Source organism: Anabrus simplex, chromosome 7 (genome assembly GCF_040414725.1).
Source record: "Anabrus simplex isolate iqAnaSimp1 chromosome 7, ASM4041472v1, whole genome shotgun sequence".
Lineage (NCBI taxonomy): Eukaryota > Metazoa > Arthropoda > Insecta > Orthoptera > Tettigoniidae > Anabrus > Anabrus simplex.
The window spans coordinates 79,650,827-79,669,411 of record NC_090271.1 but is presented as its reverse complement, the minus strand read 5'-3'; the positions used below and the strand labels follow the sequence as shown (position 1 = coordinate 79,669,411).

At 37.4% G+C, this 18,585-nt stretch overlaps 1 protein-coding gene across 1 annotated transcript in view; it reads right to left on the bottom strand.

The window, feature by feature from the left end:
- LOC136877702 (synaptogenesis protein syg-1-like) overlaps positions 1-18,585 on the bottom strand; it is a 1,066,513-nt gene that overhangs the window by 32,551 nt on the left and 1,015,377 nt on the right. The window contains exon 12 of the mRNA XM_068228708.1: positions 17,135-17,371. Within this exon, the coding sequence (XP_068084809.1) occupies positions 17,135-17,371 (237 nt within the window). The remainder of the gene's footprint in view (positions 1-17,134; positions 17,372-18,585) is intronic.

Sequence of the window (18,585 nt, the reverse complement as noted above, 5' to 3'; positions counted from 1 at the left end):
CCAACAAGGCCCCTGTTCAGCATAACAGATGAGGCCACCTGGGCGAGGTACTGGTTCCCCAGTTGTATTTATTCCCCGACCCAAAGTCTCAGGTTCCAGGACACTGGCCTTGAGGCGGTAGAGCTAGGATCCCTCACTGAGTCCGAGGAAAAAAACCAACCCTGGACGGTAAATAAATAAATAAATAAATAAATAAATAAATAAATAAATAAATAAATAAATAAATAAATAAATAAATAAATAAATAAATAAATAAATAAATAAATAAATAAATAAATAAATAAAACATTGTACTAAACTAAATTAAACAGAACTAATCTCAACTGAACGTACTGAACTGAACAAACCACCTAAAGTAAAAGAAATTAATAAATATAAGCTACACTGATCATTAAAAACCATTTGAACTATCATAAATTCAATTAATCTAAACTGAATTCTACTAACCTGTTGTTGCTAGATTATAGAATAATCTATTATAATATGACGAAAATAAGAAAGGTAAATACAGTTGTTACAAAAGCGCTGAGTTTTTCGTCATAAGTACGGTATCTATAATCCAGAAACAAGATTCTTTCAGTTTATGATTGACAATGAGTTCTGATAAAGTAAGCTTTCTCTATGGAACTTTGGTGGTGTGTCAGCTGGTGTGTCAGCCTCCGGGTTCAGATCAGGCAGAGGTAGAGCGATTTCTGAAGGGCGAAAAACAGTCCATTCGACACTCCATGTCATACGAAGTCGGCACGTAAATTATCTCTGGTGACATATTTGGTGTTTATCGGACAAAATTAATTAAAACATAGCAACAAATCACACTGAAGAGATATGTTTCTCTGTCATCTGGTAGAGTAAAAAGGAACGTCGAAATTGACACGCAGGTAATCTGGACGGCGTGACAACAAAATAATAATAATAATAATAATAATAATAATAATAATAATAATAATAATAATAATAATAATAATAATAATAATAATAATAATAATATATTTTTTGTACAGAACTATTCTGACTTAGTTTTATAAGTTAAGAACTCATTCAGCAATCAGCTCTGTCTATTAACAGAATGGGGAGGTTAATATTGTTAACGGTGAATGAAACCTCGACATTGTATTGTACACTGTACTTAAGATCACGGCACCAGTGTAAAACACTTGTAGGTAATGATTCTCACTTTATATCATTAGGCGTCAGTACTAGTAAAGTATATAATCAAAATTATTTGGACCTAGCATTGGGTTAGGTGACCCAGAGCCTGTAAATAATTAGAGTCCCAACATTTTCCTCGACTGATTGTGGAAAATCATGGGTTGAAACTAACGTAGTAGCAGTTATTTCAGTGATAGAATGCGATACTTATTTTTAGATATTCCTAGACCACAGTTTTCTAGAACTATTGCTAAGCATAATTCAGCCCCTTCGTGTACTACTGTTAAGCGGGGACCTAACTGAAATACTGGCCCAGAGACTGCCCAAAGACCAAAAATGTTATTTGGTGCCAGTAGATATCAGGTGATATTCTCTTTTGATGTGCGGTCCCACGGAGACTTTAAACACATCTGTATTTTTGAAAGTGTTCATTCCGGGCGAGTTGGTCGTGCGGTTAGGGGCGTGAGAGATAGTGGGTTCGAACCCCACTGTCGGCAGCCCAGAATATGGTTTTCCATGGTTTCCCATTTTCACACCAGGCGAATACTGAGGCTGTACCTTACTGAAGGCCACGGCTGCTTCCTTCCCACTCCTGGACCTTTCCTATAACATCGTCGTCATAAGACCTATCTGTGTCGGTGCGACGTAAAGCAAATAGCAAAAAAATGAAAGTGTTCGTATTTATAAGATGACGAAGCATATATAATCTAAATAAAATGCATTCTAATCGCTGGAGAATATCTAGCGGTAGATAAAGCAAAACAAGTGGAGGTGCTCGTTTAGGTAATAATAATAATAATAATAATAATAATAATAATAATAATAATAATAATAATAATAATAATAATAATAATAATAATAATAATGGCGTATGGCCTCAATAGAAGCCAGGCGCAGGCCTTCTTCGAGTTGACGGCCTGAAGGCGACTTGCGCATCAGTGAGAATGGTGCCCTACCTGAGATGAAACCTAATGCATGAAGACAATACAAACAGCCAGCCCCCGAGCCATAGGAATACACCAATTAAGATTAAAATCCCCGATCCGGCCGGGAATCGTTCCCCGGGCCCCTTGGAACCAAAGGCCAGCATGCTAACCCTTTAGCCATGGAGGTAGATCTCGTTTAGGTATTGAGGAACAATGAGAAGAGGCTCCTAAGTTTAGTAATCTTAATTCTGAATCATACAATAATGTTAATATGCAACCTACTTTCGTCTTTCAGTGTAAATCACTCGAAAGTAACTTCGTCTAGAATTCAAAATGGTCCCTGAAGCAATAGTTTTATTCTAATTGTCTGCAAATGTGGCACAACGCATGTGCACTCAAATAGCATTCATAATCTGTCATGATTGTCCAACCCTTGTTCCGTTTCCCTACAGGGTCGGGTGTGAAATCAGATAAATCTTCGTAGCGAGTTTGTACGACCGGATGACCTCCCTGACGTCAACTTCATCAGAGGAGTTAATGAGACGAAATGAATAGCGTGACATATAATAGGAAGGAAGAGGGTGAAACCCTGTGCCGGCACATAGCCTACTCTTGTCGAATAGCACCAAGGGGCCTGCTCAAGTTTTAACGTCCCCATCCGACGGACGAATTATCATCATCAGCGTCCCTCACTCCATATGGACGCTGCGGAAAGATTTGGAATTGAATTCTGTAGTTTGGCACGCACTCTAGTGATTAGAAATTGAATACCACCAACTCTTATACCCTTTTCGATCAACCCTTTTTCGATCAACGGGATTCGAACTGTGAAGGACCATAGAGACTTGGAGCTTTAACGATCAAGGTCACCAGGTGGGCTTTCATAATCTATATTACCCATTTTTAAAACACTTTTAGAAGTGTTTAAGTATGAACGAAATCGAACGTTTGTAATAATAATAATAATAATAATAATAATAATAATAATAATAATAATAATAATAATAATAATAATAATAATTTCGTGTGGCTATTTCTAGCCGGGTGCAGCCCTTGTGTAAGGCAGACCCTCCGATGAGGGTGGGCGGCATCTGCCATGTGTAGGTAACTGCGTGTTATTGTGGTGGACGATAGTGTTATGTGCGGTGTGTGAGTTGCAGGGTTGTTGGGGACAGCACACCCAGACCGCGCCACTGGACTTAACCAATGAAGGTTAAAATCCCAGACCCGGCCGGGAATCTAACCCGGGACCCTCTGAACCGAATGCCGGTACGCTGACCACTCAGCCAACGAGTCGGAAACTGTTGTGATGAAATACTAATATGAATACAAATTAAATGAAATCAGAAATAATCCTACATTTTTTGATTTCTCTAACCCATACAAGTAAGTGAATTTTGAAAATGACCTTTTTTAATGAAATGCCATAATTTCGGAAATATTTGTTCTACTCAGGCAATATTTTAAACATTTCTTAATTAAATTCGTAACAATCAACCATTAAAATTTCATGTGTATAGGACTAAAATTACGGAATATAGGCCTATACATTTTATTATTGTCTCCACTTAAGCTGATAAAAGTGGATGAACAATTCTACATTTCTTAAATTAACGAAGGGATTTCATGAAAATAATGTTGCATATTTTAACTGAATCTTATTATGACTTCATCAAATAAATAACACACTATGTTCTATTTTACTTGTGTATTGTAGTGTTACAACTCAGTATCATGTGCTGTTCCCTGTAGGTTGTTGCATGCAAGCTGTCCTGATGCTCTGACATGCCTGAAATCGTCTCAATTACTGCTGAATGAGGCCAGTAGCCTGGAATGAAGTGTTCTGTTGAGGGTACTTCATCATGTGTTAATAGCTACTGCATTTGGCCACACGCAAACCTGGTTGAGTAAAAGAATGATTTATATGCTTTGCCATAAAATTCCACCAAGTGCCTATTTTATGGTCATCAGCTAGAGCTTGAACGGTGATAAACGTATCATGTAACTAGATTGGATTTACCACTGAGTTATGCTCCTCTTCACTTGTGAACAGTAATGGTTGACAATGATTGGTACTTGATAAAGTGGCTACCACACTGAAAAGATTACACCGACCAGTAATGAGAACCAGTGCTTTCGTTCGAATATGGTTTTTTTAAAATTTAAGATCCTCCGTATTGATTAAAAGCACAAAAATAATGCTATATTTTAAGAATATTAATGGTATAAATAGAAAGACGCATGTATGGTATTTTACATCTACAAATCAACATTCAACGAAATTTCACTTGAAATGGTTGTTGTTTAGTGTACTAATGCTCGCTCTAAAATGGTCATGTTAACAAAATTATCAGCAATATTTTGTGAAGGTGTGGTACGTCCGGAAGTATTTGTTTTGGTGCAGTCCTGAGTTCCCTGGACAAGTCTCACAATAAATTAATGTCACATTTCTGTCTCCTTTCGCTTTCTTGTCAGAACACACGGCACAGTTCTTGATTTTTTGGTCTCACAAATTTCTATGATATGTGGCTTCCCATTCAGACAAAATTCTTCATCACAGCTGTTCCGTCGGCCGTGGTATTTTGTCTCGTAACGTCCCCGATAAGCCCCGTGATTGTGACTTACTTCAGGATTATTCTCTGCCTTTTTATTCATAAAAGCTACCAGCTTCTTTCCTGTATCAGGAGATGTGTATTCCATAGGACTATTGTAAGAATACTTTAAAATATCACCCCCCTACATCACCGTTTTCGCCATTGTCTTACACTTCAGTTTCCTACTTCTCACTCGAATAATTGTTCTCAGATTCGGGAACACTGATTTCTCTTTCTCAATCGGTCAACAAATTAATGTCACTATCGTCACTATCAAACAACTGTCCGTAGATATCATCAAGTTCCATGCTGCAACTGGTGGACGCCATCTTGATAAACACAACAGCGACGAACTATCTCCACGGAATAAGAAACTCAATTAAAACAAGTAAACAGTAGGTGCCAGCACGGAAGAGAGAAATGTTCAGGTTAAGTACTGCGTAAGGCTCGCTCCAACATACGAAATATAAATTATAACCTTCAAGTTGTGTCGGATTAGGTCTGACATAGAACCGGAACATAAAATTAACGATATCGGACTGAGTCCGACATTGGACCCAAAGGGTTAACATTCAAATCAGTCTGAACATGAAGCGGAATGTATCTAGCCGGTCGTGATTCAGGTTTGTATTATCCGACCAAGGCGAGTGGAGTCTTGCACAGCGCAGCGCCACTGGTAACAGCGCTAGTTCACATTCTTCCCGCGGATTCACTCGCCTTGGACGGGTGATAACTTTAATTCAGTTTTGTAAACTTAAACGTGTGCTGAGGCATGAGAGAATATTACTTTATACTCTCTGGAAATAATAAAGAAGTCCATACTGCCCAAATATTGTGGCCACTTCTCCGTACGTCGTCTACATAGATACGAGTGCAGATGTTGGAAAAGAGAGAACAAAGATCGTCTTGAGTGCGTCTTTTGAATGATTTAGAAAATATTAATTGTTTGTGCACCTAAACTCTTCAATATATACTCAGAATATTTCAGAAGACGGTATGGCGTACCGGTTGGTATCTTTTTGCCGGTACAATGAAATATAAATAAATTTTCCTTGCGACTGCGTGGCATTCCATATCGACTGAACTAAAGCACAGCTGGGAACTGATTCTCTGAAATAAAGTTTAAAATTAAAGTAGGCCCTATTCTCTTTGTATAGCTGGAGCAACTCTGATTGATTTTGTGTTTAGGACAAGGGTTTAAATACGGGTTCCCTTACTGAACACATTATTTCTCTGTAAAAAATGCACTTCACACTCACCTGAATTTGTTTCTCAGTCATCCTAGCGGAAAACTACCTTATAAACATACGTTTAATCTCATGCCCAACCAATAACATCTCAACCCGCCCCAAAACAAGCTACGTCAATCAGTATCATATGGTAATGGCCCAGATCGTTTTACGAGCTCTAAAATTTCTGAAAGAAGACGTTTATGACACTTCACTCCTTTTTTTTACTCGATTCATGACAGGTCAAACAGATTTATCTTGGAACCTTGATCTTTTCTCGTAGGTAATCTGCCACCTACATATAAATACTGTATTATAAATGTAAAACCTCGATAAATATCAGATCTCTATAATTCGAAGTTTTAGTCTGTTCTCTTCCAATCTTGGAAAAAGCCTCGATAATTCGAAAGAAAACAATAGATAAATGGATTCTTTTTGAATGGTGTCAAGCTGATTTAAATTTTGTGATTCAAATTCAGGCAATCAAAATCTCTATAATTCGAAGGTAAGGCAAAGAAACCTACTTAAATCGAATTTTTGTGATCCAGACCTCTATAAATGGAATTAGAAATCTCCATAAATCGAAGAATTTCTCTATTTACTTGAGATTCAATTGATCAAGGTTCTAATATACCGCATAAATAGGCTACCATATATTGTCAGTCACTTGACCTGTAAGGTATTTGGAAGAATATACAAGATGATTGGTATTTTTATTTCGTTCTTTGTTACAGTTTGTAGGAACAACGTTTGTCGACGATTTTGTTCTGGTCATTTATATTTCGTTCAGAGATCAGAGAATTTTGTCATCAGCTTTAGATAGTCATCATGACCTGCTTTAAAAATAGTCACTACTTTTTAATCTATGGAGCAACAGTTCGCGATAACACTGGTCAACAATGATTTTGTTAAATGAATAATTTATGGTGATTCTTATGTACTTTTGTGTGCTGATTACGAATATGAAACCAGAAACTTCCCATCACCCACAGCTTTTTTTGTAATTTCAAATCTTTGTTTTCACATTTACGGGTTAGCATGCTACCACTAATAAAGATTAATAAACTATTATAATTGTTGGTTTATCATACTCTTACTATATTTTTTTACTTTTTATTCTCTTAAGAATGTACAGCATTCCATATTATCGATTGTTGCCACAACAATTAGAAACTTTAAAACATTGCAGTTGTCAGTTGAATTAGAGATTTCTTTCATGCGACTGTCTGCATAGAGTTGTGCTTCCAATGTCTATTGAAAGGAGATAGTTTGTGTTCAATATACAGTAGTGTTTTATTTTATTGTGTGAAAAATGCCTCGCAACTGTAAAAATAAACCAGATAGTTTCTGTAATATATGTGGCGAGTTAACCCTTAAAGCGCAGAGGCGAAGTGTTACTACTTTAATTAAGGAAGCTTCTGAGTTGTATTTTGATCGCAAGATGGATCTGAATCAGAATTGGGCTCCTAACATATGTTGCGCTTCATGTGTAACTCTACTGACTGAATGGATGAAGGGGACTCACCATATGCCTTTTGGAATTCCGATGCAGTGGAGGGAACCTACGGATCATTTGACTGATTGCTATTTTTGTGTATATCTTCAAAGTCAAAACATACAGTTGTATATCCGTCTCTGAAATCAGCAACCAGACCGGTTCTACATGGTCCAGGGCTTCCTATACCTTCTCCACCAGATAGATCGTTGATGCATGGAGATGAAGAAGTTAATGTTGGTGAAGAGTTATGTGATGATAAAATGGATGATGACCAACCCTTTGTAGAAAGTTCTGCTGCTTATTCTGAGCCTCATTTACTTACACAATCAGATCTAAATGATTTGGTTCGTGATCTTAATTTGTCTAAAGGCAAATCAGAATTACTCGCTTCAAGACTAAAAGGCTGGAACCTTATAGAGAAAGGTACCAAAGTCTGCTTCTTCCGCCAACGTCAAAAGGAATTTGAGCATCTTTTTTCTAAAAAGGAAGAACTAGTTTTCTGCAATGATGTTACAGGTCTCTTCGAGTTACTAGGGCAGCAGCATAATCCAGAAGAATGACGTTTATGCATTGATTCTTCAAAAAGAAGTTTGAAGGCGGTACTGCTAACAATGGAAATACATTTCCATCAGTTCCTGTAGCCCATGCAGCTAACTTACAGGAATCATATGAGAACATGAAAATGGTACTATCCGCTATCCAGTATGAAAAGTATTCCTGGCAGATATGTTCAGATTTGAAAGTTGTAGCTCTCTTACTTGGTTTGCAGTTAGGATATACGAAATTTTGCTGCTTTTTATGCAAGTGGGATAGTCGAGATAGAAATAATCACTATATAAAAAAGAACTGGCCAAAAAGACAGTCATTTACTCCAGGACAGGAAAATGTCGCTCATCAGCCTCTTGTTGCATCTGAAAAAATCATACTGCCCCCATTACACATAAAACTAGGTTTTATTAAGAATTTTGTAAAAGCACTTGATCATAGTACGGATGCATTTCAATTTCTCCAAACCAAATTTCCAAAAATATCTGTAGCTAAACTAAAGGAAGGCATATTTGTTGGTCCTCAGATCAAAGAACTGATGAAAGATACAGTGTTTGAAAGCAAGTTAAAACATACGAACGAGCTGCATGGTCATCATTTAAGAAGGTGGTCACAAACTTTCTAGGAAACTACAGGTCAGAGAATTACAGGGAACATATTAGTGAACTACAAAACTATAAACACATGGGATGTAATATGTCTCTTAAAATACACTTCTTGGACTCGCATCTTGACTTTTCCCCTGAAAATCTCGGCGCTGTCTCAGACGAACACGGGGAACGTTTCCATCAAGACATCGTCGAATTTGAAAGCCGTTACCAGGGAAAATGGGGCCCAAATATGCTGGCTGACTACTGCTGGTCACTCAAAAGGGATGTTCCTCAAGCTAAGTTCAGCCGAAAATCTACCTCTCATACTTTTTAGGTATGTAAATGAAATTTAAGTTTAGATAATAAATTTTAGTAGGAACAACAACATTTTTAAATTTTTTGAAAATTACTCAAAAACTGTGAGTGATGGAAAAATTCTAAAAACGGATTTGAAATCAGCAGAAAAAGTGTATGTAAATTAAAATGCACGTAAATTCAATTTAAGTTAAGATAATAAATTTTAGTAGGAATAACAATTTTTAAAATTTTTTAATTTTTTGAAAATTACTCAAAAACCGTGCGTGATAGAAAAATTCTAAAAACAGATTTGAAATCAGCAGAGAAAAGTGTACCAGAAACACCCTTTCACTTCCATTTAACAAACAAAAATTTAAATTTTGTTGCCCAGAGTAATCGCTGCAAAGTCTGACCAGATGAATAAAACAGCTGCTGTATGTTTACCCGTATGGAAGGGTAGATTTTGCCCACGATTTTATCCGTGTAGATTTTGGACAATAGACCTATTAGCAGCTGCTTGAATGATATCAGCATTTTGAAATTTCTAAGACATGAAATCTACTGCTTGGCTGCCTACAGCCAGCGTAAATATTTATTTATAATCATATGGTCTCAGTTACCGAGTTACAGACTTGTTGAATTACGTTTCATCAGTCTGCCTACCAATTTCGACAATCAGATTAAGCTGTTGTCCACCCCCTTTCAGAACTATGCTTTATATGTAGGCTATACGTAAACTATTTGTGCTGGGTACAGTTTATCTATGAAAGTATTTATAAGAACGATTTATTATAGGTTTCAGTGTGCGCAGTTTGTTATTATTGTCTGCAGGGGTGAAGCTGGAGTAAGGGAAAAGTTTGTGCAGTATTAAGCACCTGTCTCTTGCTATCATTTGAGGAAAAATCGGGACGTGCAGAAGGGCATATGTGGATCAATATTCCGGAATTTTCAATTTATGCATCTTGTCATAAGCATTGCAAGAGCAAAATTCACATCTATTTCGCCCACATTAGTGTCACGCAAGTTCTGAAATCAGGGGCGTAGTCAAGGAGGGTTACTAGGGGTTAGAAACCCGCCCCATGGAATTTAAAAATAAAAGAAACAGAAACTGGCAATAAACAAGTGAAAGTCGACTCTTTTTAATATTCATAGAAACAAAATTCTAAAACCAACAGATCTTTTTAACCTCTGTCCGACTCGTTGGCTGAACGGTCAGCGTACTGGCCTTCGGTTCAGAGGGTCCCGGGTTCGATTCCCGGCCGGGTCGGGGATTTTAACCATAATTGGTTAATTCCAATGGCACGGGGGCTGGGTGTGTGTGTTGTCTTCATCACCATTTCATCCTCATCACGACGCGCAGGTCGCCTACGGGAGTCAAATAGAAAGACCTGCATCTGGCGAGCCGAACCCGTCCTGGGATATCCCGGCACTAAAAGCCATACGACATTTCATTTTTTTTGAACCTCTTTTCGAAGAAGCCTCGAAAGTGGGATTTTACTGTAGACTGTAATCGCAACATACCATTCTCCGTAAAACTATTCGCTTTGATCATATTGTCCCTGTTCTGTATTTTAATGTGATATTTTGTAATGTACCGGTATTGCAATCTCATTATCAACACAGTTTACTTGTATCAGTGTCCTTATGACACTCGTACACGCACAAACACCTTCATTATTTTCTATAATCATTTTGTAACTATAACACTGTCTGAAATATACTATTATGACAAATCTAGCCATTCGTAGCCTGCGTAATCTGAACCAACGCAGGGGTGAATAAACATGGAAAAAAATCTATATTTTGGGAACCGTCACCTAATGTATTTTCTGAGAGCACAAACCATGTGAGGGGAATAAGCTGGTCAGTGACCCAAGAAAATGATATCTTGTTTTTCGTAGGTGGAGATGGAGGTTGATTCATGTCGTCGTCGTCTTCTTCACTGACGTCATTGTCATTGCCGCGTCTTCACCGTCATTTTGTATCAAAAACTCGCCAACAACATATTCATGATCACTTTCAGCATCCAAAATGTCATTATCCGAGTCACTATCAACCAAGAATTGCTCTGTTTCCTCATCGTGAAGGCTAATGCAGCGCAGTCATTTTTGTTATTGTGTTCGTATCTACATGGGTAAGTACTTCACCGCTGCTAGAGAGCCAAAGCATACGAATATTAAATAGACATATTTCATCTCTTGACTTTCCTTGAACTGGACGCGTTGAGTTTCAACTGCTCTGACGCTTCGTGCACTTGTCCCTTAGCAAAATGAGCACTGCAGACACGCGCTTAGCACCGACGACACATGGGTTTAGAGCATTTGCTGCACGGTTCCTCATCTTTAGTCGTCTTTTTCTCATTCCTGAACGTCGTTACACCATTGGTGTTAGAAACATCTCTGATGTACTGTCGCCATCTTGAACGATGCTGAGCTTTCTGTTGAGTGTACTGGAGACGCCAAATCAATCAATCAATCAATCAATCAATCAATCAATCAATCAATCAATCAATCAATCAATCAATCAATCAATCAATCAATCAATCAATCAATCAATCAATCAATCAATCAATCAATCAATCAATCAATCAATCAATCAATCAATCAATCAATCAATCAATCAATCAATCAATCAATCAATCAATCAATCAATCAATCAATCAATCAATCAATCAATCAATCAATCAATCAATCAATCAATCAATCAATCAATCAATCAATCAATCAATCAATCAATCAATCAATCAATCAATCAATCAATCAATCAATCAATCAATCAATCAATCAATCAATCAATCAATCAATCAATCAATCAATCAATCAATCAATCAATCAATCAATCAATCAATCAATCAATCAATCAATCAATCAATCAATCAATCAATCAATCAATCAATCAATCAATCAATCAATCAATCAATCAATCAATCAATCAATCAATCAATCAATCAATCAATCAATCAATCAATCAATCAATCAATCAATCAATCAATCCTGACCTGCATTTACGGCAGTCGCCCAGGTGGCAGATTACCTATCTGTTTGTTTTCCTAGCCTTTTCCTAAATTATTTCAAAGAAATTGGAAATTTATTGAACATCTCCTTTGGTAAGTTATGCCAATCCTTCCCCGTGGTATCATGCCTTCGATCTTCCCTTCCACGAAACACGATAACACGATTCTCCCCATTTCGCCTCACGATGTGGTCAAAGAACTAAATTCTCCTCTCACAGACACGAGAAGAAAGGTGTCTAGGGTTTTTGGCAGGACTGTAGTTGAGAGTATACCCCATTTTCCCTCTGCTTAACTCCACTCTTTCGAGTATGCCTTACGATTTCTTGCGTATACTGTATACTTTGGTTCATTTTCGTTTTAATTTCGCCTTTCTGTCGCCTTTCTTTCTGTCTCTTCAGCTACGCTCGTAAACGTGAACATTGAACGTTCAGCTTGATGAATAACATTATCAGCCATCACTCATCTCTGTTTGTTGCTTACATCTACAGCCTTATATTCATACATTGAAATACCTCACCATTTAACCGATTTAAGCGTGAGATATACACAAACAGAAGGCTACAGAACCACCAACTTCAACAAAACCAATTAAAAAGTTTGTTCCAGTGAAAAGTGTGATCGCAAATCAAAACAGGCACCTTGGATTGCTTTCTATTAAATAGCCTGAAGGAGGATCAGCAGAAACCTACTGTGTAAGCAAATTAAGATTTTAAAACTAGTGCATTAAAATATTGATATCTTCTATAAGCCTAATTAATACCAAATTGAGGGACGTTTCTTATATCTAGTTGTAAACCACTAATTTTAAGCGCCAGGGTCCTCTGGTATCCGTGATTTGACTTAGAGTATACCCTGTGAGAATTTGGGGACTACAGTGCTGGATTTAGGACCCTGGATCGTACATTCTACTACTGATCCACCGAGGTAGCTAGTCAGCATAATGATTCATTTCTGTATATTTAATTCACACTTCAAACACTCAACTATTTAAGCCAATTCATTGAAAATGTTGTCGGCATGTAAAAGATCTCTGGTGACACATTTGGTGTTTACCCGACAAAATTCATTAAATCTCAGCCATAGACGCCCAGGAGAGTTTCGGTTTACTCGGTCTGCCATCTAGTGGGCCTAGAATAAAACGGAACGTCGAAATTGATGAGCAGACAGCCAGATGGCGTCAAATTGAAATGTCTGCACACGGTAATTGAGGCCATACGATTATTACTATTATTATTATTATTATTATTATTATTATTATTATTATTATTATTATTATTATTATTATTATTTCGAATGGGCCACCAGAGGACCACGTGCCAATTTCAGTTCCTTCTTTGTTCTTTCCTTTTCTTCCAGTACGCTTTCATCTGTTCACTATGTTTCTTCTTTCTGTCTTCAGACCACTTTGAACCAGTCTTTTTTACTTTCCTACCTTGGAATCCTTCTATTTTCAATACTTATTCCCGCAAGCCTCCTCTATTATTTATTTCTTCTGTTGTTATATTGTTTTTTTCTAAATCCTTTCTTACTTCATTGACCCAGCTTATCGTTGATTTCTTACCCCACAAATATCTGAAAATCTTACTGGTTAATCTACTATCTTGCATTCGATATAAATGTCCAAAAAAACATAAGTCACCTTTTCCTCATTACATCTGATATATTTTCTATTTTTTGATATATTTCAGCATTACTTCGTAATTTCTAACCTTCTGCTGTGTTTTGTGGGCCTAATATTTTCCTCATGATTCGCCTTTCTAGTATTTCTAGTTTATCTAAATTATAGTTTAATGCCAGACATTCGCTTGCATATTATTATTGTTATTATTATTATTATTATTATTATTATTATTATTATTATTATTATTATTATTATTATTATTATTATTATTATTATTATTATTATTATTATTATCATCATCGAAAATATTGCATGATTATACATTAAATCTTTCGTTTTAACAAAATTCGTTCTGGATCTTTGGGAAGTGGTGGTGGTAGTGATTACTGTTTTAAGAGGAAGTACAACTGGGCCACCATCCTCTATATAACACTAATCAGAGAGAAAAAGTGAAAGGGATCCGATAATTCGAAAAATGAAGATATCGGCCAAAGGAAGATAAGGGCCGCGAAGGGCGTGAAAATAAAAGACTCCCTAGGCCTCGAGTGGTCTAATACCGTCAGGGCTGGAATAAAACAAGAGTTGACCAAGGGAGGTTGGATAGGATAGATGAAACTGAGGAGCCTGCACAAGTAAGTGGAAGCAATGTCAGGACTCAGCTGAGGAGCCCGTGGTCGCCAACCCGCGCTCTCAAGTTAGGAGCTACTGGGGCCCCTTTTAGCAGCCTCTTACGACAGGAAGGGGATACCTTGGGTGTTATTGTACCACCACCACCACCATCACCACCACCCACAGGGGGTTCAACACTGTTCATCAACCAAGTGTGTTATCATTACCACCGATGGGAACGAACATCAAATGAAGAATAATTCATAAATATAAGCGTATTATTTGTATATTATTTAAGTACATAGAGTTATTTACATAAATAAATTTGTTAAGATATCTCACTTTCTGGACATTTCCAAATGAGAAAAAAGTACATATACATACATATGCTAAAAAGTCCTTGGTAGTACTCAACCTAAAAAGTTAATCGAAAACGTTGCTTTTACTGAAAATTGTAATAAAAAGGTATTTATCTAGATCAGGGCCTCTCAAACGCCCAAAAATCACGCGTGCAAATCGAGGCGCAGAGACTCCGTTCACTGTGCATCGGACCGACTCGGCTCAACTCGGCTTGACTCGGAAGTTGTAGTGTGCTGAGAGCTACGACGCGTTCAGTAATAGACGGCTTGTTTGTCAGTGAAATAGATAAACGCAAGACAACAACATAATAATGGAGCAACCTGTTTCGAAGGAAGCAAAGACTTCCGAAAGTCCATTTCAATTGAACTGGGAACTTTCGTATTTTTTTTTGTCAGTGGTGACGACAAAGCCAAATGCTTAATCCGTGGGACAATAATTAAAATATCTATTTTCCAATACAAGGGCTTTGCTCAAATTCTACGAGAATTTATCGAAGGAAGATTTTCCTAAACCGCATCGAGAAGCAACTAAGATTAAACCTATGTTTGGTTCCACATGCATATGTGAAAGGATTTTTGTCCTGTTTTGACTTGTACGAAAACTAGATTGCGTGCGAGTAGGCCTATTTCTGATTGTAATTTAAAGGCTCTCAGAATTGCTGTCAGCCGGTCCCTTCTTCCAGGCATAACTGGTATCACTGCAAAGATAAAGGAAAAGAAGAGCTAGAGAACATAAATTGTCTACTCAAACCAAATTGAAAGAAGAGTGTTTTAACACCGGTAAAATTGTCCCATACAACAGTGTCACCGCTCACCGCACATAAACATTTCGCAGTGAGGGAGATTCAGCGGGGAAGGTGGAGAAGGCGAAGACAGGCCGAACGGGTGAGACAGATCTATGGGAAGTGGTGAGGGGGTTTGCACTCTGGTCAACCTAGTGAAGTCGTGCAGTGCACGGGCGCATGCAGCCTGAGAGGCCCTGATCTAGATGGGCACTCTACAATAAATTATTCAAATTTATGCAAATGATCTGCTTGAACACTTAGAGTATGATAACTACATATTAGGGCTCGTAGGTGATTTATATTTATAGAAGATCAACCATGAACAGTTTTCATTACTTTACATTTCGTTGAGTGTTAACACTGGTTACACCCCAATTAAAGTATGGTTCCAGTGTATGAGACCCTCACCAGATTTACTTGATTGTGGAAGGAAAGCAACACGATTTGTTCTGGATGATTTTAGACAATAGAAAGTGGAATTATACTCTACGCAATTTACATTCTCATCTATCTATAATTGATAATGTTCAAATTATTTGCATGTAACGAATCGTTTGCTTCCTTACTTCACGTGAACTGATCCTGCTTTGTGATATTACATTTGAGAATCAGCGTGATGCCATAGGCAGCGACGTTGTACGACAGTCAGTCGATGAATTATATATATATGATTACAAAGTTTTAAAAGTATTTGTGCCTTCTTTTATGAATGATTTTTTTTGTAAAGAAATATTAGATTTTTACTAAATCAGAACGACTTGTAGTTTCTTTGCTTTACAAGGTGTGTTCAAAAAGAAACCGAACTTTTGAAATAGCGCGCCGACCGGCAGCGGAAGCGTGCTGCGGCTACTGAGCGCACGTAGCGGCAGGTTAAGACAACAAAGTGCCATTTGCCGCGTTTCGCTCTGACCGTCAGTTGGCGAGCTACGGCCGCTGAAGTGAGCATGTGCACAAGCTGTTCGATTAGTGCCAAAATGACAATGCAAGAGCTTGAAGCGCACGCGCGCGCGCGCGTGTGTGTGTGTATGTGTGAAGTTTTGCTACAAACTTGGCAAAAATTTCACGGAGACATTTCATTTCGTGTCAGTGCAAAATTCAGGCCGCGTTTGCTGACTGACGATCAGAAATAGACCCGTGTTGAAATCAGCCAGGAACTGCTTGCCACTGTCAGTGACAATGACATAACAGGTGATGAGACATGAGTCTATGGCTGTAATATTGAAACCAAACCATAGAGGAGATTCAGGGCAATGCAACAAGAGAGCTGTACGCCATCCCGGAAAGTGCGTTCCTGCTGGCTTTCCAAAAATGGAAGAAATGATGGGAACGGTGTATTGACAGTTTGGGGGGGACTACTTGGAGGAGGAGAGTGCTTAAGATGTACAATAAGCGATAAAGATGTTATAGTAAATGTTCGGTTTCTTTTTGAACACCCTTCGTATTTTGAATTCCATTGATGAAGTCAAATTTTCTTCTTAAGAAGCCCTCCATTTGTGGACTATCTAAATATTTAAAATTTAATGAATGACCATCAAAGAATCTATGATAGGATATGAAGGGTGCTGTACCGGGTGGCAGTAGAGAAATAACCATGTAGTCACACTACCAACATTTTCAGAGAATTATCCAATATACAGAAGTGTGTTCAAGGTATCGACAGTGAGAACCTTGTAGTGATCAGTAATGCTTTTGTTCTGATGCAAACTGACTTCCGACTTCACAACTGTTTCGCTCGTCATTTCAGTTTCAGTAATCCTGCATAATCGATCATTTGTCATCAAGCTGGACATATGTCACTCCTAGCAGGCCAGCACATTCGTATATCTCATCTCATTTCTCCTGAGTAGACACTTGTTAGAAATAAGAATTTCTGTATTATTATAACTTTTCCTTTCCTATATTTGCAAATGGGACTTACCTTTGTTGCAAGGGATGACATCCGGGTTCTTGTCATCCATGTTGTATTTCTCCTCAGTCTCTGTACGGAGTGGAAGCACAGCCTTCTCTTTAAGGGTTAAGTTGGCAGGCCTTGCCGGGCGATGTTGGGAACGTAATCTCATAGCACCCATAATGATAATGGCTATCAGAAGCAGAGCTGCCACCACACCAATCAGGATTAACAAGATCGGTGTCAGTTCTAACGATGCTGGAGTACCTGTAAACAAATTGTTTTTCAAATTCCTGAAACGTATTGTTAGGCATTCATCAAGATGCGTTCTTAAATACAATGTTGTTCACTTTATCTGGAAATGGTTAGATGCCTATGCTATAATTAGGAGCGCATTGATCGCTCCTAATTAATTAATTTAAACATGTACCACCAACAGAGACATCTTTCATTTAGAGGTGGTTTTTATACAACGTAGGGCCGATGACCTTCGATGTTAGGCCCCTTAAAACAACAAGAATCGTCACAAGCATCATTATACAACGTAATGTACATGGTAAGGAAGAGAATTTGTGAAACATAACTATAGTATTAAATAAAAATTGTTGAGAAATAAGAGAAAGAAAAACCACTCATGGTAAATAATACGACAAATTGAGTACGCTTGCTACTTCCACCAACATAGTATAAATGATCATTTTACTACACAATAATACAATTGTACAAAATCATATTTTTAACAAGAAGAACCTACTATACTAGTATCATATTTACAATAACTACAAAATAAATACATAATATATAATTTTAGTTCAGAGGATGTCACCTGAATGAAACTACAGTTTCCACAAGATGCATGAAGTCTTGAATGGTCATGATAAAGTCAATTCTCTAATTACATGCAGCCATTAAAAAAAATCACATTCTGACTACTGGCTAAATTTTGTGACTCACTGTTTTGGAGTGTTCACAATAATGTTTTTATCTTGCCAGTAAATTCGTCATTTTCACATTAAAATTCACTGTAGCAAGTACCTCAGTATCATAAATCACATCATTTATAAGTTTGCACAAGAATCTTTGTTAAAGAATCTCCCTCCTGTTACATAATGCCGAAAGTTTAAATTCAGTTAGTAAGTTAGTGTATGAAACCTTTTCTTTCAGTGATGAAGTATTATGCACTTTTTGTTATACAGAATACGAAGCAAGTTTTTTTTCGATCTGATTTATATGGGGCTGGTAATGAAGTGTCCACACAACACACGCATATTCAAATTTACTACGCACAAATTTATTATAGAGAGTAATTAATGTGTTCCCTCGAATTCCGAACCACAAAACCTATCTGTAGGCTTGATTTGTAAATTTTCAATTTGCCCTTTAAAGGAAAATGTATTAGACATTAACATTCCCAATTCTTTGACTAATTTAGACCTTCCTTTAGACCATTTTATATTCAAACAATACTGTAGATTTATTCC